The 20,162-nt window shown below is 49.0% G+C and overlaps 1 protein-coding gene across 8 annotated transcripts; it reads left to right on the forward strand.

Moving 5' to 3' along the window:
- Nucleotides 1–3,590: 3,590 nt before the first annotated feature.
- L1cam (L1 cell adhesion molecule) lies at nt 3,591–19,392 on the forward strand. Of its 8 annotated transcripts, XM_028785332.1 has the most exons (28): nt 3,591–3,762; nt 6,684–6,698; nt 7,573–7,678; nt 7,918–8,117; nt 9,030–9,152; nt 9,252–9,422; nt 10,025–10,136; nt 10,261–10,445; nt 10,603–10,734; nt 10,873–11,016; nt 11,600–11,711; nt 11,821–11,987; nt 12,089–12,245; nt 12,449–12,573; nt 12,748–12,858; nt 13,086–13,283; nt 13,531–13,601; nt 13,778–14,000; nt 15,137–15,252; nt 15,456–15,657; nt 15,752–15,874; nt 15,966–16,139; nt 16,281–16,400; nt 16,510–16,671; nt 17,009–17,146; nt 17,462–17,534; nt 17,630–17,641; nt 18,022–19,392. In XM_028785332.1, the coding sequence occupies exons 1-28, from the start codon at nt 3,687–3,689 to the stop codon at nt 18,251–18,253; spliced, it is 3,780 nt and encodes a 1,259-aa protein (XP_028641165.1). In that variant the 5' UTR covers nt 3,591–3,686; the 3' UTR covers nt 18,254–19,392. The 8 variants fall into 8 exon arrangements, with proteins under 8 accessions (XP_028641165.1, XP_028641166.1, XP_028641169.1 ...); XM_028785333.1 differs by lacking the exon at nt 17,630–17,641; XM_028785336.1 differs by lacking the exon at nt 17,009–17,146.
- Nucleotides 19,393–20,162: the final 770 nt, after the last annotated feature.

Raw genomic sequence — 20,162 nt, forward strand, 5'->3', positions numbered from 1 at the left:
AATACCAGCAGTGGCAGTCTTGGAGCTGATTAGGCATGTGTTCTAAGTTCATTTGCAGGGCACTCTTGGAGTGTGTGTGTGTGTGTGTGTGTGTGTGCTCAGAGGTTGAAACAACGACCCTAAGTCTCAGCCAGGTATTATGACCTCTCAGACCCTTCCCTGGTAATTGGCTTTGCTAGCAATGCAGCACTGATGACAGTGACATGGTGTGGTGTAGACAAGAGGACTCCCCATGGGACTCAGGCAGGACACAGAATGGCCAAGTTGAGGCTCCTTAAGAGCTGTTACTGAGCCCTGTCCTGTGGTTTTGACTCTCCCAATGCTTGTTATACTAGTTTTTCTCCCTGACCATATAAGATTTGCCACAATGTGGGTAGGATGACTAGAGCCTGGCTTCACTTGGGAGCATTCTCACCTTTGTCTTACACTCCACAACTGTGTGACTGTGTGGTAGGAGTACACAGTGATAGGTGTACTTGATTTGTATACACACACACACACACACACACACACACACACACACACACACACACACTGTTGTGCCTGTGATTGTCTGTGCACCTCCCCCAGTCAGGTTGCTGCCTATTCTGTGCTGGTGTACATTAAGCAGCAATCTTGGAAGGATCTGCTGAGCTCTCTAGGGGCTTCTCCCTCTCATAACCCTCCTCTCTGTGGGAACCTCCACCTTTTCTCTGGCACATGTGCATTAGCCAACAGTGAATCGTTTATTTTATCTAACAACTGTCTTCCTGCTCCAGTGTTATAAGTGAGCAGGAGCTTACCATTGTCATTGTGATGCTTTGTCTCTCTGGCCTCAGTGCTCAGCATCTCTACTCTCCTTGCCCTGCTTCTGGACCCAGATTGACTTCCAAGCAGAGATACCCCCTTCAACTGATGCAGACTCATTGTCTCTTTCCCCCCAACCCTTGCCTGGCACCTCTCCCTCCCCAACCCACCCAGGAACTGGGAGTACTACTGCAAAGGGAGGTAGCAGTGGCTTGCATGTAGGTGCACACACCTACCCCTCACCCTTCTCTCTCTGCACTGCTTTTTGCACCTGTCTCTCATCCTTTGTATTCCTTTTGCTTTTTTCCCCCTGTCCTCACTGCCCAGATCTGTTTCTATATTTCTCCATCTTATTTATCTCTTGGCTATCTAGTCCTCTAACAGCTGTCTTTGTCATCTCTTCCCAGCCCCCTAACCCTGCTTATTAGACTCTCCTGCTTCCTCCTGCCTTTTTCTCACTCTGTCTGTCACCCTTGGCAGGCTAGGCCTTGGCTCCATCTGTAGAACACTTACCCCTCCCCTTTTTGCCCTCCATTGTGCTGATGGGGGGTCAGGGCCTGCTGAGCTAACAACCTTAGCTCTCTCTATAATTGCCTGAGGAATGGTGAGAGATCAGAGACCCAGCAGCAGTGGGAAGAGAGACAGAAGAGACACCCCCCCTCATCTGTCAAAGGCTTCTCAATCTCGTTCCTTCATGACTGTCTCTGAGTGTCCAGACCAGTGGAAAGATAGATAACAAATAATACTAGGAGACATAAAAATAAATTGAATGTGGAGTTATTAAAATAGATCCGGGATGGGACACATGCAAGGATAACACAATATTCCCACCCCCTGCTCCTCACTTTGCATGTATACCAAGCCTCATTCTAGGATCGTAGGTTTGGGGGAAAATGAGGAAGTGGCTTGGTAGAAATCACCAGTTCAACACACAGAGAATCAAAGCATCCTCCCAGACAGGACAGTTCTTTGAGCTTTCCTTGCTCCAATCCCCACCCCACCCCCACCTCAGACCAGAGCTTGCAGCTCCCAAGGCTATTGTTTGATCCCTTGCTCTCTGATCTAAGTCTCCCACTGCTTTATACAGGCCTTGAAGTCAAGACTAGGGCTGCCTGGGGCTTCCTGGCCCTGCTATCACTAGCTTTCTTGGGGGAGGTGTTGGTAAAACAAAACCACTGTTCTATTCTGGGCCCCAGCTCAGCTCTTGAAGGTTTGAACTGATCATCCATTTTCCACTTCCTACTGTTTAAGTCACTCTGGTGCTCTGCCACCCTCACCAGCTTTGGAGGGCAAAGCTACAAGTTGACTACTACTCTTAGATCACTCCCTTTGGGTGAAATTGATTTGGGACTCCTGGCTGCCTCCTGATGGAGTTCAGATGCTTTAACATGACATTCTAGGACTTTGGGCCTTCCTTTTGGGTGTTTTAATCTTTCTTTTATAATTAATTTCTATGTTAATCCAAGGATGCTTACTTGGAGATCAGAGAAGAATTTGTTCAAATCAGTTTTCTCCTTACATTATGTAGGCTTCAGGGAACAAACTCATGTTATCTGGCTTGGTAGCAAGCATCTCTACCCATGGAACCATCTTATTGGCCCCACTTACTTGCTTTTGAAACTTAGGTATTCTAGATGAGGCACTCTACTTTGATAAGATTCTGGTTGGATGAATTTATTGAGAACATCCAGACTAGGGCTCAGTTACCTTTGTCTGAATGTTTGTTTGATAATCACCTTTTCCTTTTTCATGTCTTTTATTGTGTCAAAGCATCCTGTTTTCTTCTCCTGATCCTTGTCTGGATCCCAAGTCTCTGGGTCCCACTACATTCAGGGAAACATACTTAGAATGACTCAGGCTTGAAGTGGATGTATCTAGCAGTTGATTCTGAAGACTCAACAAAAGAACCAGGTGTTGAGACTACCAAACATGAGAAGTGTCTTGGGAAATGTCCCAGAACTTTCCATGGCCCTGGCCTGGAACATGTAGCAATAGGAAGGACATAGCTCCCAATGTTGCCCTCTGGGGGCTGAAGAGTAGCAAGGAAATTTTTTTTTCCCTTTTCTTTCTCCCAGTTCTTAAGAACAGTCTTTATTTTTCATCCTCTTTTTCTTTCATTCTTTTTTTTCTTTGACTCTGTTTAACGAAATGCAACTATCTTGGGCCCATCTTCTCCTTTCCTACCCTGTTCCCCAAGCCTCCAGGTTATAGATGCAAATAGCTCTTAGGGATCAGTCAGCTTTTGGAATGATAACAATGGAACTACAAGGAACATTCTTTACATTCATGTGTGCAAGTTAGAGTCACAGGGATTCATCCTTCACAGGTATTTTCAAACACACAAAAAGCTAATAGCAACACACTGATTCCTCTACACACACATCAATGTATGCGTGCATACTCACATAAATACCCCCCACATGCAGATCTGCATCTATGCACAGGCCCTTGGACACCTGCTTACAGGTATATCAACACACACATACCGTGATGGTACCCACAGGGGAATTAACTGTGGTAACGAGTTGGTGCTGGAGAGGCAGCTGGCAGAAAGGCACAAACCAAAAGAAGGAAATGAAAGGGAATCTGGAGTCCCAATCAAGGTGGTCTCTTAAAGGTTTCTCCTTCCAAGGTGGAATTGCTTGTGTAAAGAGTAAGGAGGAGCAAAATGGTGGTGGGGGAGGGTAGGTTAGCTAGCTGACTGTGGGGCCAAGATCTGGGCCTGGATGTTAGTCACTAATGGCTGCCCCATCCACTCTCTTCCTCTCTTCTCCCCCACCTTCCCTCCTCCCTTCTCTCAGTGCCCCCCCCCATCGGCAGCTACTACTGGAAACCACCAGAGGGAGGGTGAGTGGAATCTGGCCAGTTGTGCTGCACCAAACTGCTGAGCTGACAGGAAGATGGTCGTGGTGCTGTGGTACTTGTGGCCTCTCCTCCTCTGCAGCCCCTGCCTGCTCATACAGATTCCTGACGAATGTGAGTAACTAAAGGGAGCTTCAGCACCTCTTACTGCTGCTTTGATGAGCTCTTCTTTATCTTTTACCTTCACTTTCTCCCCATTTTTAGCCCTCACTTCTGTAGCACGAGGTAGGCAAGAGTTACCCAGGACTCTCTTTACTTTTAGAAGGGTCAGGAAGAAAGCATGGGGAGTGTCAGCACCATGGACAGGAACGTATGTGCCTGCAGCATCACCGACAGCAGACTGTGCAAAAGACATCCTTTCTGGACCCTTTACTCTGCTCTCCTTTAGCATGAACACCCTTTCCAAACCCACTCTCTTCTCTGCTTCCATTCTCTCTGAACACACACTATGGATATGGAAGCTAGGAGAATGGGCAGTCCTATCGCAGCTTTTTCCCTTCTTAGACTCTGGGTAGTCTTGTCTGTTAACTGAGTCAGAAAAAGACACCTTGAAAACACCTGGTCTTGACTCAACAGCTTTCTGAATTCTTCTGGGGATGTAATTATTTGTAGGCATTGGGAAAGGGCTGGAACATATGTCTGTGATTCTTGGATGGCTATCACAGGTAAGTGTGTGGCTATTGTAGAGTGTAGCTGTAGAGTGGAACTAGGCTTTAGACTTGGCTTGCTCATTTGTGTGTGTGCATGATGTGTGTGTGTGCGTGCGTGTGTGCGTGCGTGTGTTTTCATTTTTTTTTTCGAGACAGGGTTTCTCTATGTAGCCCTGGCTGTCCTGGAACTCACTCTGTAGACCAGGCTAGCCTCGAACTCTCGAACTCAGAAATCCGCCTGCCTCTGCCTCTCAAGTGCTGGGATTAAAGGCGTGCGCCACCACCGCCCGGCATGATGTGTGTGTTATAACTGAGTAGATGACTGTTGTTAGATATAATTTTAATTTCCTATTTCAGTAAGTTTGTGAGTCACTTTAACTTATTTAGAGGTCAGGTTTGTGAAGATGTACAGGTATTTGCCTATAATGTTTCTTTGTAGTAGGATGGGTGTACAGGTATATGGGTGAGTAGAGCATGTTTACATATGAAGGGTATGTTTACTGTGATGAGATTTCTGCCCAAGTTTCAGCAAAAGTCGTAGGCACACTGCACTAAGTGGTTGTCATCCTGTAGGAAAGCATTTCAGAGAGTACCATATATGATGGTGTTTATGCATATTGAGTTACTAGGTTTTAATCTTTGTCCACTTTGCTATCTTTATCTCTGAACCTGGGCATAAAGAAAGGCAAGCTCCAGAGCAGGGATGGGGAAGACTGCCAAGAATGGGATAGGAGCCAAGAGAGGTGAACTTGAGAGGCACTTGACATCAGGGTATAGCAAACTTTGGAGGAGGTGAAGAGAGAGATTGATGGCACAGAGGTTAAGGCACCTTAGACACTCACATAGAGATCCCTACACCCATTCCTTATCCTTCAGAGATGCTTAGGGACATAAAGTGTGCTGGAAATATGAAACAGACACTTGTTCCAACTAGATGCAGAGATATGAATGGAATGGCACACACCAACAGAAATACACACTGGTGATTTACACTTAAAGGAACAGTTATCTACACAGAAATCAAGGAGCAATTGTCTGTCCAGACATGGGGGCTGTATAGCACAGCACTGTGCACTGAGATGCAAGCACACACAGACAAGCCTGCACATGTGTTCTATTAAGGCCCAGGTATACACATATACACCAACAGATACTGGATATGCACATTTGAGGATATCCACACATGTGCCAGACCCTAAATTTTGCACATTCGTAGACATATAGTGGTCCTTCTTCCTTCTCTGTCTTTCACTTGCTTTTCAAGATCTGCTTCCTAACCTAAAATGCCAAGGCCTTATGCTGGGTATCAGCCTGCCCTGTTGCCAGATGGCCCATCTTACTGGGTGTGTCTCTTATGTCGTGGGGGCAGGGTGAATTTAGAAAAAGGATGTGGCAGTGAAGACAGATAACTATGCCAGAGACAAGTGCAGCTCTGAGGCTGTCCTGGGCAATGAGCAGTCTTTGGTACTGACTCTGAAATGATGTAGCAGGCAGACATGCTGTCTACGTATTAAGACCTGCCCTCCATCTTTCCTTTGCCAGCCTCTCCAGGCTCCTTTGTCTCTCTTCTTGTTTCTTCCACTGAATTGATTCCCCTTATTCTGTCACTGCTGTCACTCTCTTGCTCTCAGATTGGCACCTCCCCAGATCATAGACCTCTGTGTTGTTCCTACGGAGTCCCTTTTTCTCTTCTGGGAGCCTTATGCTGAAGCTAAAGTCTGCAGAGACAAAGCTTTTAGAGCCAACCCAGTGTTCTTGTTCCCTCCTCTCCCCTTTCTCCATCCCTTTATGGCTCAGTTGAGTCCTGGGGATGGGGCAGCTCCTCTGCCCCAGGGAGCTTGGTGGTTTCCTGGGAGGAAGGAAGAAGGATGGCTGGTGCGGGTCATGAGGGCTATGGAGACTCAGATGCTGGCAGGGCCTTTGGGAGGGCTTGAGGAGGAGGGGCGCCAGGCTCTGAAGGCTGGGCCTTCCTAATTGAAAACACTGAGCTGCACTAATTGGATTAGGAGGGAAGTGGGCTGGAGCAGGGGAGGGCGCCAGTTGCCAGGCTGTCTGCCTCCAAATCTTCCAAGGCATCTTGGGAGAAGAGTTTAATTCTGTGGTCCTTACTCAACCTTGCCAGGGGCTATAACAACACCCTTTACTAAAGACAAAAGTTCTGTATTTCTGGACCTACAAATCCTGAGGCTGTATCTGGTGAAGCCATTCTTGTTGGACATTGTGCCATCCAGGGGTTCTGTCCAGTGCCCCTGAATTTCCATAACCTTTCCATGTCTCTTCTCCATGGGAGTTTGCTCCAGCATGCTTCTCCTCCTGCCATCAGACCCCATTGGGACTGCTCTCAGCATTTCTCTCCCTTCTCTCCCTTGCTGTCTGGATTCTCAGATAAAGGACACCATGGTAAGTTGGAGGAGTGGGAGAGCATACTTAAAGCTACATACAAGGAGGGGGAGGCCTTAGGCTGAGCCAGCACACCTTTGTTCTGTATACTGGAGAATACTTACTTTTCCTGTAGTGCTGTAAGTGGGTATGGTTGGGGTTCCTTGTCTCTTGTCCCTTTAACTCAATCCAGAGGCTCCTCTTGGCTTATTCTCTCACCTGAGTTTAGCATCTTTGCTCTGTCTCTGCTTCTGTTGGAATTTCTGTCATTCTCACACTGTTTCTGTCTATTGCTGTCACTCTGGTGCTATCTCTTCCCACTAGGAATTGCTTTTCTTTTTTGGGGGGGGTATAAAAGACAGGATTTCTCCATATAGCCCTGGCCGTCCTGGAACTCTGTAGATCAGGTTGCCCTGGAACCCAGAGATCTGTCTGCTTCTGCCCCTCGAGTGCTGGGGTTAAAGATATGTGCCACCACAGCCTGGCTGGAGTTGCCCTTTTTGCTTTCTCTGTTTTTTTGTTGTCTCTCTTGACTTTTTGTTCTTTTTATCTCTCTTATCCAAGTACTAACCAGACCTACTTAGCTTCCCAGATCAGATTCATTTGGGGTAATATGGCCATAGACTATTCTCTCTGTGCCTTTGTCTTTTTCTGTCTTTGTTTCTCTTTCTGTCCCTGTCTGACTCTTTCTCCTTTCTCTAACTTCTATGGTATCTCTTTTCTGTTCTTCAAGTATCCATTTCTGACTCCCTGTATCTATTAGCTTCTCCTTTTCCACATATGCTCACTGGCCATGGGTTTCCTAAGTGCCCTGCTATCCTCATGTTGAGACAGAGGTTGAGGCCATGGTATCAACCAGATATAAATTTCCCCATTTTTCTTATTTTGTCTCCAGTGCTAGAGCCACCTGTCATCACAGAACAGTCTCCACGGCGCCTGGTTGTCTTCCCAACAGATGACATAAGCCTCAAATGTGAAGCCAGAGGCAGACCCCAAGTGGAGTAAGTGACCCCCACTCTCTAACCCACTGTTGATGACAGCTGACCTCAGCCTCTAGTCCTCAGGCCTCCCTGGGTCACCTAACTTCTGAGTCTAGAAGCCTCAGATATGGGTTGTGACTCCAAGTCCCTGTCCACTCTGGGCCTACCAGCTGGGGTTCCCTGGCTTCAGGAACACTCACTCTTATCATGTTGCAGCATGTTTTGAGTACTAGAATCTCTTATCTATGCTCTGCCCACAGATTCCGCTGGACGAAAGATGGCATCCACTTCAAACCCAAGGAAGAATTGGGTGTAGTGGTGCATGAGGCACCCTATTCTGGCTCCTTCACCATCGAAGGCAACAACAGCTTTGCCCAGAGGTTTCAGGGCATCTATCGATGCTATGCCAGCAATAAGCTAGGAACTGCCATGTCACATGAGATTCAGCTCGTGGCCGAGGGTGCGAAGCACAGCAGGGCCAGGAAGGGCTTGGGGTACCTGAAAGGAAGGTCCTTAGATCCTGGGAGCTGAGTGGGGGCCTGAACTTCTTGTTACCTCATTGCCCCTTCTTTCTACTTCTTGGTGCCTAACTTGTGATCGATGCTGGTGGGCTGGGGGCATGGACTGGCTTGAATGGGTGGGTGACTGCCCCAGGGTCTACTTTGCCTTCCTCTCTGCCAACCTGTCTCTGTCTGAGTCACTCCCTGGCTTGGCCTTTGTAGCTGCTGTTTCTGCCTGGGGTTTCTTCTTCCACTATTTAGCTTATCTCTGCCATATCTGCCATTTATCTTTTCTTGATTTTCCCACTTTGGTCTCTGCTGCCTTCCACCCCTTTTGCATCTCTAACTTGGCTTTTCCATCTCTCTTTCCTGGTTCCTGCTTCTAGAGCTGTCTCTTTATATGTGTCACCCTTTCCCTGGGGTTTTCCCTCTGGATTCCATCCTCACTGAGTTTTCTGCTTCCTGAAGCACTCTCTTCTTCAGTTACCTTGGGAACCGTTGCCATGGTTTCCTGTGTCAAGATGATGGAAGGGTCTGTGGCTCCTGCATCCCTCCGTAGCTCCCTTCCCCCACAGCTGCACCTCAGCCTCCCCCAACCATTCTTGTCCTTTCCTCAGGGTGGGTAGGAGAGCTGAGAATCATGGTGAATTAACCCTTTTTGGTCAGTTGGCCTCCTGCTTACCATCTCTTTGCTGTGGGGCCTCCATCCCCACTATGAGCCTCAGAAATATCCAGAATTTTTGCCTCCCTTTATATGAACTTCCACCTGCCCCCCTTCATGCCCTTGTGAATCACCGTGACCTCCCCTGTCTCTCCTTCCTGTCTTCAACTGTTTTGATCAAGATGATAATGCCAGTCTCTGTCCTTTCTAGGTGCTCCCAAGTGGCCAAAGGAGACTGTAAAACCTGTGGAAGTGGAGGAAGGAGAATCAGTAGTTCTGCCTTGCAACCCTCCACCCAGTGCAGCCCCACTTAGGATCTACTGGATGAACAGCAGTGGGTGTCAGAAGGAGCTGCTGCCTGGAACATAGGGGCTGGGGGGGGCGGCTTCTCCAACAGATTCCCACCTCCATCTCCTTGTCTCTTCTTCTGCAGAGATTTTACACATCAAACAAGACGAGCGGGTGTCCATGGGCCAGAATGGAGACCTATATTTTGCCAATGTGCTTACCTCAGACAATCATTCAGACTACATCTGCAATGCTCACTTCCCTGGCACCCGAACCATCATTCAAAAGGAACCTATAGACCTCCGGGTCAAGCCCAGTGAGTCCCAGAAGCTTTGATAACCCTATCCCACTCTTTTCTTTACTTCCAGCCTGGCCCCCAAGAAAAGGGGCACACAACCACAAATGTCCTCAAAGGCAACATGGCTCTCAACTGTATCCACTAAGACCCCTTCCGATGTGGTGAAGGCAGAGATGGGTGGATATGTTTTGTTTGTTGGTTTATTTGTTTCAGACAGAGACTCACTCTGTAGCCCTGGGTGGCCTGGAACTTGCTATGCAGATCAGAATGGTCTCAAACTCACAGAAATCTGCCTGCTTCTATTTCCCAGGTGCTGGGATTGGAGTCATATGTTACCGCATGTTGCTAGGACACACTTTAAAATAATAGTTTCACTCCGTAGACCAAGCTAGCCTTGAACTTATGATTCGTCTGCCTTAAATTCATAAATGGATGCTAATGTGGCCACCACACCTGTGGGGCATCTTTTTATTTTTCTGGAACCCAGGGCTTCTGGAATGTTAGGCAAACTTTCTACCATTGAGCCATCCTTTTTAACATAGGAGCAAGCAGAGGCCTAGGGCCTCTCTGGGATGTTCATTTTCTCCAAGTCTGATGATTCACTCTTTTTCTCCTGGTAGCCAACAGCATGATTGACCGGAAGCCACGTCTGCTCTTCCCCACAAACTCCAGCAGCCACCTGGTGGCCTTGCAGGGCCAGTCATTGATCCTAGAGTGCATTGCTGAGGGATTGTGAGTGTGAGCTTCTAGGGTGGAGGGCTGATGCTTGGTGGCCCCCAACAGGTTTATGCCTCAGGACTGAGTGGTTTTGTTGTCTCTCCCTTTTCTTCTCCTTTGGCACTGTGACCCTGGGCAGCCCTACACCCACCATCAAGTGGCTGCACCCCAGTGACCCTATGCCAACAGACCGTGTCATCTACCAAAATCACAATAAGACTCTGCAACTACTCGATGTGGGAGAGGAGGATGATGGCGAGTATACCTGCCTTGCTGAGAACTCACTGGGCAGTGCCCGGCATGCCTACTATGTCACTGTGGAAGGTATGGGCATGGTACATCTTTTCCCAGCTACTACAGGCTCCTCAGAATGGCTTTCAGGGTTGATGACCTGCAAAGTTCACTGTCACAGGAGAAGGCAGGGCCTGCACTTAGGGCCAGAGCAGGCTTCAGGCTCAGACTGCTTTTTCCTCCTGCTCAGCTGCCCCATACTGGCTGCAGAAGCCCCAGAGCCATTTGTATGGGCCAGGAGAGACTGCCCGCCTAGATTGCCAAGTCCAGGGCAGGCCCCAACCAGAGGTCACATGGAGAATCAACGGAATGCCTATGGAGAGTAAGCAGGGCTTCAGCAGTGGTTGGGTGTGTAGGGAGTACAGGAAAACTTCAGGGGGACGATGAGAAGGGTGAGGAGAGCTTTCAGCAAAGCTCAATGTTCTGACCTGAGCCTTTGGGTCCTGCCTATTACATACAGAGGTGAACAAGGACCAGAAGTACCGGATTGAACAGGGGTCTCTGATCCTGAGTAACATGCAACCAAGTGACACAATGGTGACCCAGTGTGAAGCCCGCAACCAGCACGGGGTCCTGCTAGCCAATGCCTACATCTATGTTGTTCGTGAGTGCAGTGACCTTATCTCATGCCTTCCTTCCTTCCCTCTGTCCCTTCTTTCCTCCCACCCATCTGCTTACCCTTGCCTCATAGCTCCCAGTCTGTCCTTCCGGCCACCAAAACTACTCAGCCAGCAGCTGGTTGGGGCATAGTTCCTTGGGGCTGCCTTGCTCCTTTCTAAGGTCTTCACTCCATTCCATTCTTACAATACTTGGGAGTGGGAGTCTTAGAATTGGCAGGGTCTTGTCATCATGTCTGAGCAGAGGTGTACCCTGGGCAAGATGTAACCCAGGATAGTCTGATGACTTCTGTCACAGATACTCAGGGAGATTTGGGGCTGGGCAAGGAAGGCTTTGGGGAAGATGCTAACTACTCTTTGAGCCTTCAATACTTGGTAGAATCCTGGTGGCTGAAGTGCATACAAGGCTAATGAGACCATTTAACCAATGCTGAAAGGGACAGCCTAGAATTAAGAAGCCAATAAACATTGTTCCTAAGGGTCTGTGTGTGTCATCTTGGGAGTTACTGGATTCTCCTATACTTGGGACCTCTAGACCTACCCTGTCTCCTGAGATTATTCTTTCCCTAGAGCTGCCAGCCAGGATCCTAACAAAAGACAATCAGACATACATGGCAGTTGAGGGCAGTACTGCTTACTTGCTGTGCAAAGCCTTTGGAGCTCCTGTTCCCAGTGTCCAGTGGTGAGTGCCCATTCTATGGAGGCTTTTAAGCTATCTTCTCATCTAAAGATCCCAGGAGGGCAGGGAGGCTAAGCTGGTTAGTCTAAGCCAGGCCCTCTGCTTGCTCTAGGCTGGATGAAGAAGGAACCACAGTGCTTCAGGATGAACGATTTTTCCCCTATGCCAATGGAACGCTGGGCATCAGAGACCTCCAGGCCAATGACACTGGACGCTATTTCTGCCAGGCTGCCAATGACCAGAACAATGTGACCATTTTGGCCAACCTACAAGTTAAAGGTTAGATGATGAGCACACATGACTGTCAGACTTCCTGAGAGGTAGGGTCAAAGTCTGTGGAGAACATCAAAGTGACCTCCCCTCCACTTTGTTCCCCTCAGAAGCAACCCAGATCACACAGGGGCCCCGGAGCGCAATTGAGAAGAAAGGTGCAAGGGTGACATTCACGTGCCAGGCCTCCTTTGACCCCTCTTTGCAGGCCAGCATCACTTGGCGTGGAGATGGGAGAGACCTCCAGGAACGTGGAGACAGTGACAAGTGAGGGGCCTCAATCCTAAACTGGGCTAGGTAGAAGGGAGCAGAGTGAGAAAAACTGGGAGTCAGACCTCCTAGCCTTGTCCTGGCAGGAGGTACTCCTCCTTAGAGGAGGAAGTCCATGGTGGGACAAGGGAAAGGGTCAAGAATGGCAGAAAGTGGTTCATCTGCCACTAGCTAAGGGGCATGTATGTCCCTACCTCTAGGTATTTCATAGAAGATGGGCAACTGGTCATCCAGAGTCTGGACTACAGTGACCAGGGCAACTACAGTTGTGTGGCTAGCACTGAACTGGATGAAGTGGAGAGCAGGGCACAGCTCTTAGTGGTGGGTAAGTCCTAATATAGAGTTAGGTACAAAGGGTACCTATCTTCTGACACACTGTGCCTATGCTCCCTCTTATTGCTGGACATTCTGAGTTGGAGGTGGGGGCATGTGGATGGATGGCTGTTGAGGAGGCTAGACAATCTACCTTCCATGAGAATCCACCTTTTGTGATCCTCAGGGAGCCCTGGGCCAGTGCCTCACCTGGAGCTGTCCAACCGCCACCTGCTGAAGCAGAGCCAGGTGCACTTGTCTTGGAGACCTGCTGAAGACCACAACTCTCCCATTGAGAGTAAGAGACCAGAGTGTGGCATCCCCTGCATTGCTCCTGCCAGCTGTACCTCTTCCTCAGATCCTCCTCTCTCCCAGAACCATAGCCACAGGAGGGCCTGCTTCATTAAAGCACATACTTGTTTTCCAGGGGGCTTGTGTTCCTTCATAGCACCTAACACCCAATTAACCTCCCCACTAAACTACACTATATGCTCATTACTCCACTGTGGATTTGCTTCTTGGCAGAGTATGACATTGAATTTGAAGACAAGGAAATGGCTCCTGAGAAATGGTTCAGTCTGGGCAAGGTGCCAGGAAATCAGACCTCTACTACCCTCAAGCTGTCCCCATATGTCCACTACACCTTTCGGGTCACTGCTATTAACAAATATGGTCCTGGAGAACCCAGCCCTGTCTCTGAGACTGTGGTCACACCTGAGGCAGGTAAGCCAAGGCAGCACCCTCTCCTAGATCACCTGAAAGGAGTGGCAGTCGCTGGGCCCCGGGTTTTGTGGATAGGGTGTAAAGAAGGCATGCTGTGCCCATGCCCCCTGATTCCAGAGTTCCAGGGGCAACAAGGAGGTCTTTGCTGCACTCTTGGGGCTGCTTGCTTGTTGCTTCAGGAGCCAGAATGGGCCATTTGTTCCTTGTCCTTGCTGCAGCACTGATAGGTTGACACATTATTTTCCAGCCCCAGAGAAGAACCCTGTGGATGTGAGAGGGGAAGGGAATGAGACCAACAATATGGTCATCACATGGAAGGTGAGGATACCTACTCTGATCTGCATTGTGGACACAAAGCCAGAACCCAGCTATTTGCTGTCCTTTGGCTATACTAAAGAGGAAGCCAATGCCTGGGGTATATCTGGGCTGGGGAACAAGGCACAGAAGATGGGAGCTCTTGACTGATGGTCTTCTTATCTACTGGCCTCCTCCAGCCTCTTCGGTGGATGGATTGGAATGCCCCCCAGATTCAGTACCGTGTACAGTGGCGTCCACGGGGCAAGCAGGAGACCTGGAAGGAACAGACCGTGAGCGACCCTTTCCTGGTGGTGTCTAACACTTCCACATTTGTGCCTTATGAGATCAAAGTCCAGGCAGTGAACAACCAGGGCAAGGGCCCTGAGCCCCAGGTCACCATTGGCTATTCAGGGGAAGACTGTGAGTATTGGAGTGAGCCTGGACCACATCCCAGGGTTTGAGGGCTAGGGATTGGAATCTTCATGCATGTCATCCTGTGCACATGTGTATTTCACTCCATTTGCCACTGCCAGCCCCCACCCCTCAGTGATTCAGTGTACAATTCTTACAAGCAAGGACATGCTTTACCATAGATACTGTGATGTTATGAAATTCTGCACAGCTCAAATTGCTGCACCTTTGCCATTAGCACAAATAGCAGTTGAGTGAACCAGCACTATGTTTGGCAGCATTTCTTGTCTCTGGTCCAGGGAGTGTGTGGTGTAGGCTGACTATCCCTCATCAGAAAATCCCAACTCTGAGATGATCCAGGAGCTAAAACATGGCACCCAAAGTGGGAAATTCCACACTTGACTTTTTGTGTTGGATCAGTGAAAACACAAGCTTGCTAAAAATAGTGTAGTATATATAAGGCTGGGGTGTAGCTCATTTGGTAGAGTGCTTGCCTGACACACACAAAGGCTAGATTGGATTCCCAGAACCATATAAAGCTATCATGGTTGTTGTGTATACCTGTAATCTCAACATACAGGTAGTGGTGGCAGGAGAACTGGAAGTTCAAGACCATCCTCAAATACATATAGAGTTAGAAGTCAGCCTGAGTTCCATGAGACTATATCTAAATTATATACATATTAGTATAAAGTTAAGTGTGGCATTCCAGAAGCTGAGGCAGAAATTAGAGGATGCCCTATGTGAATTCTAGGATAGCCCAGCCACAGAGAGAAACCCTGTAGATTTAGACTTGAACTTATCTTCAAGACATCTTATTATGTATATACAAATATTTTAAAATGTAAAAGAATTCAACTCACTTCAGTCCCAGCATGTCAGTTAAGAGCTAGTTACCAAAGCAAATTTCCATGCCTTGTGGATTTCTTTGAGCCTGGAACATCATCAAATGGTAATTTTGAGCACCCAGTCAAGATTTTTTTTTGTAGTTTCTCTGTGTAAGTTACTACTTTCTTCCTGGAGAGCCCCGCTTGTCACTAAATAGCCCCTCACGTGGCATGCAGCCCACTTTCCTGTGGGAAGGAGTCTGACTTGCTGGCTCAGGTGAAGGCCTGTGTCTTCTCCAAATAACTTGATGTTTTCAGACCCCCAGGTGAGCCCTGAGCTTGAAGACATCACAATCTTCAACTCAAGCACTGTGCTGGTCAGGTGGAGGCCTGTGGACTTGGCCCAGGTTAAGGGCCACCTCAGGGGATACAATGTAAGGATTCAGGATATGGGGAGAACTAAAGAGGAATTGTGATAGTATTGAGGGTGGGGATTCTGTTGTCTGTGAGAAGCACCTCTGAAAGTTCTTGGGTTGGGGAGGAAGGGTCTATGACAAGGGTGATGAGGAACATGTATTGGAGGTCCTTTTTGATCGATGACTTCTACCCTTATGAGGTTTGTTGGCCCTCTGAACAGGTAACATACTGGTGGAAGGGCAGTCAGAGAAAGCACAGCAAGAGGCATGTCCACAAAAGCCACATGGTGGTACCTGCGAACACCACCAGTGCCATCCTCAGTGGTTTACGTCCTTACAGCTCTTATCATGTGGAGGTACAGGCCTTTAATGGGCGGGGCTTGGGGCCTGCAAGTGAATGGACCTTCAGCACCCCAGAGGGAGGTGAGTCTGCCTGCCACCCTACCCTATACGTGCACCCCCTGCCCCTTCTCCTTAGACTCAGGTGAGGACCTTCTACCCTTCTGTACTTCCACAGTGCCTGGCCACCCTGAGGCATTACACCTGGAGTGCCAGTCGGACACTAGCCTGCTACTGCACTGGCAGCCACCACTCAGCCACAATGGAGTGCTCACTGGCTACCTGCTCTCTTACCATCCCTGTGTGTGCACTGTACCTGGTATGGAGTCTGGGAGACCTAGAAAAGGTCTCTGAGATGGTAACTGAAGCCAGCCTCTTACTTCTTTCCACAGTGGATGGGGAAAGCAACGAGCAGTTGTTCTTCAACCTTTCGGACCCAGAGCTCCGGACTCATAATCTCACCAACCTCAACCCTGATCTACAGTACCGCTTCCAGCTTCAGGCCACCACCCAGCAGGGTCCTGGTGAGGCCATTGTGCGTGAAGGAGGCACCATGGCCATGTTTGGTGAGCTGAAGCAAGGGTTTTGGTGGTTTTAGTCTTGTTATCCTGTGCTTGACCAAGGGAGGAGGTTGACTGGGAGGCTAAGCTCATGAGAGTGGGCCTTTGAAGAGCCTTGTGTTCCCTCTTTGCTCCTACATTCTCTAGGCAAGCCAGATTTTGGCAACATCTCAGCCACAGCAGGTGAAAACTACAGTGTGGTCTCCTGGGTCCCTCGGGAGGGCCAGTGCAATTTCAGGTTCCATATCTTGTTCAAAGCCTTGCCAGGTGAGTGCAGAGATATCCTTGGAGTAGAGAGCTAAGGCTCTTTCCCTACCCCTAAGGTGTCTCCAGTCCCCCTGCTGAGTCCCTCTGCCATCATGCCTCATCTGTACAGAAGGGAAAGTGAGCCCTGATCACCAGCTTCAGCCTCAGTATGTCAGCTACAATCAGAGCTCCTACACACAGTGGAACCTACAGCCTGACACTAAATATGAGATCCAGCTGATGAAGGAGAAGATCCTCCTGCACCAGATGGCTGTGAAGACTAATGGCACTGGTGAGGCACTGGGGCCACATCCTCTGCCAGGAAGCCTTGGGCACCACTGCTGGGTTTGTTGCATGCAGCCCCTAGCATCAATGAACCACTTTTTTGCCTCCCAGAAATCCTGGTGTACCTTTTCCTACACCATCAACAGAGGGCTCTCTTCCCCCTCTCCTCATCTGCTGCTGTGGCACCCCCTGACCCCAAAAGTTTCCTGTAGCTTCAAATGGGTCCTGAGCACCATGCCTTAACTTAGAAGCTGCTGCTTAGGCTTAGGTATGTAGCATGCCTGTTGGCAGCATAGCTCATCCCAGGGCCTGGGCTTTGTCTTCTTCCTGCTCTGCGTTTTCAGGCCCTGTGCGAGTTTCTACTACAGGTAGCTTTGCCTCCGAGGGCTGGTTCATTGCCTTTGTCAGCGCTATCATTCTCTTGCTCCTCATCCTGCTCATCCTCTGCTTCATCAAACGCAGTAAGGGCGGCAAATACTCAGGTAACCTGGAAAATGTGCAGGCTTGGGTAAGACAGCTGAAAGTAAAGAAAAAAACGCCTTATCCCAAAAGCCCAAACTTGAGAGTTGCATGACAAGCATAGTCATAGAGGTGGGGTGCAGGTCAGAACCCAAAGATGATTTCTTCCCAGGCTGGGGCCATAGAGGCCTACACCAGTGGCAGCTGGATCCACATGGGTTGGGTGGGTCACTCCGAAGGTTTCTAAGTGCTTTCAAGACAGTGCTTGGGGGCTCTTAGCACAAAGCAACCCAGAATCTGGGGGTGGGCAGAAGTTGACTCCTCTGGTATATCTGTAGTGAAGGACAAGGAGGACACTCAGGTAGATTCCGAGGCCCGGCCCATGAAAGACGAGACCTTCGGCGAGTACAGGTAAGCAGGGGCAGAAGTAGGGGTTGGCCCAGCTCTGCTTGACCTTTGCTTCTTACTCAACTCCTCTCTTTTTTCTGTGCTTCGGGTGGCTTCAGGTCCCTGGAGAGGTAAGATGTGACAGTAGGGATGTCCAGTTAGAGCTCAGGAACTGGGGAGGGAGGGAGGGACCCCCACTTTTCCTTCGGTGGTCCATCAGTTACCCTTTTAGGAAGAAGCCAATATTATCCAGCTATTCTTGTGTTAAGACCCTAGTTACTGGGCTGGCTGCCTGTAACTCTTCTGGCTGCCTTTAACCCCAAGAGAAACTCCAGCAGTAGGTACAGGCACTGTGGCATCATGCATACAGCCTGACCTCCTAGAAGTGTGTTAAGATGAATCCCAAAACTTCCTGTATGTACAGGAAAATAAAAGAAGTCCAGAACCTACTAGAGTGACCTGCTAGGGTCCTGCAATACATCTACTCACACCCCACCTTCTCTCCATACAGTGACAATGAAGAGAAAGCCTTTGGCAGCAGCCAGCCATCTCTCAATGGAGACATCAAACCCCTAGGCAGTGATGACAGCCTGGCTGATTATGGGGGCAGTGTGGACGTCCAGTTCAATGAGGATGGATCTTTCATCGGCCAGTACAGTGGCAAGAAAGAGAAGGAGGCAGCAGGAGGCAATGACAGCTCAGGGGCTACCTCTCCTATCAATCCTGCAGTAGCCTTAGAATAGCAAGAGCCATACATATGAGCCAGGGCCAAGCTGGGCCCAGGGCCAAAGGTGCAGGAGAACCAAGGGCCAAGAGAACCTGGCCAATGCACCATGCCACTGGCCTGCTGACTTTGGGATCGAGGTCCTTCCTTCTCTCCACAGCGCATGGAAGACTTGACTGGAGCAGAGGAGAGGAACTGTGGCTTCGGGTCTCTTTCTTACCACCTGCTACCCTCTTTATTGCCAAAACCCAGCTGCACCCTTTCCTGGGCATACGCTGCTTTGCCCCAGCTCGGGGCAGTTCACTCCCATATCAGGGATCTTCAGGTGCTGCCTTGCTGACCCATTTAGACAGAGAGGCCACAGTTTGGGGGAGAAGGCAAAAGAGTCCTCTGAGCTGTCTCTGAGAAGCTGTCCTCACTTTCTGACTAGCTAGCCTGACTGGAGACAAACCTCTCTCCCCACCATCTGCTCCCTTTTCTTTGCCATTTTTGATCTAATCAGGATGGGGACCTGAGCAAGCTGGCCACCTGTGTAGAAGAGGCCATCTGGAAAGCCTGGAGTCGTCTCCCACCCCCTTAGCACACTAGGTTCACATGCTCTTCCCATTGCTATTCCAACTTTCAGGACACACACACTCATATTGCCTTCAATACCCACCAGACAACATCGAAGTGGCTTCTCTCACTGCTGGAGCTAGGCACACCTCTTCCTACTGGCACTGGCTAGGCTTCTCCCTGCTGCCACCATACCCCAAGACCCCTTAGCAGCCCTGCCTGCCCCCAGTTCTTGTCCTCAGTCCCTTCCCCTGTTCCTCACGTTGGGAATGTAAATACACCGTGACTTTGAAAGTTTGTGCCGTTGCCCTTTTCCCATATGCCACTAGCGTGTAGGCAGATGTCTGAGTCTCTAGGTGGTTTCTCCATTTTATAGCAGTTAGCTTTGATGATCCCACTCCATGAAAAATAAAAGCAGACAAAAAAAAGCAAAGATTGGCTCGCCCAGCACTGCTCTGCTTCTACCCAGTAGCTGTGGCTCCCCTTGTATGCCTTTGCTTGGTCTGTTGATGAGCCCTCTACAAAAAACAAAACAATATATATATATATATACATGTACATAATATCAAAATTATAACAGGCAAATAAAAACCTGACAATGAAGATATCCTTTCATCATTTTACTGATGAGCTCTTACTCCTCTATATATGTTCCATTCTGTGGAAGCTCCATCCCTGGATAGTAGATGCCCTGAGGTGTAATCAGCCCTGTCCCACCATCCCAGCCCCATCTTCCCTGCTTCTTCCCACGGTTTGGGCATCCCATCCCACTGTCAGGCCTTGTTATCTGCTCCCCTTGGATTATCACACTGTGGGCCCTTTGCACTGATGGTCTTTCATTGTTTTTTTGTTTTTTTGTTTTTCAAGACAGGGTTTCTCTGTGTAGCCCTGGCTGTCCTGGAACTCACTCGGTAGACCAGGCTGGCCTAGAACTCAGAAATCCACCTGTCTCTGGCTCCCAAGTACTGGGATTAAAGGCGTACGCCACCACCGCCTGGCTAACTGGTGGTCTTTCAATATCAAGCTTTAGCCCCCATTGTTAGGAACCCCCCATTCCTAAAGGAGGTAAATACCACCTAAAGGGGCCGAATATGGCTGAGGACCCTGAAGTCTTGGAGCCATTAGTCTGCAGCCTACTGGCCAATACCTGGGAGCTTCTTTTTTTACCAATAGGACACAGCAACTAAAGTTGTTTATAAGTGTCCACTTGGCACTTGGGGTTCAGGTAAACCAGTATGTTGTACCTGATGTCATTCCATCCTTGGAGTGTTCAGTACTGGGGATTAGAACCTTGCTAAGCAAACAATACTCTGCCCGAGTTACCTCCCCAGGCCTCTTTTCACCTTTTATTTGATATAAGGTCTCACTAAATT

The sequence above is a fragment of the Grammomys surdaster genome, unplaced genomic scaffold, assembly GCF_004785775.1.
Source record: "Grammomys surdaster isolate TR1022 unplaced genomic scaffold, NIH_TR_1.0 125179, whole genome shotgun sequence".
In the NCBI taxonomy this organism is placed as follows: Eukaryota; Metazoa; Chordata; class Mammalia; order Rodentia; family Muridae; genus Grammomys; species Grammomys surdaster.

Excerpts from the sequence above, each read along its gene's own strand:
- L1cam (XM_028785332.1), top strand. The coding sequence starts at position 3,687 with ATGGTCGTGGTGCTGTGGTACTTGTGGCCTCTCCTCCTCTGCAGCCCC. Across the intron at positions 11,712-11,820 it reads CCTGTTCCCAGTGTCCAGTG|GCTGGATGAAGAAGGAACCA; the intron begins GTGAGTGCCCAT and ends TGCTTGCTCTAG. Across the intron at positions 12,859-13,085 it reads CCACAACTCTCCCATTGAGA|AGTATGACATTGAATTTGAA; the intron begins GTAAGAGACCAG and ends GCTTCTTGGCAG.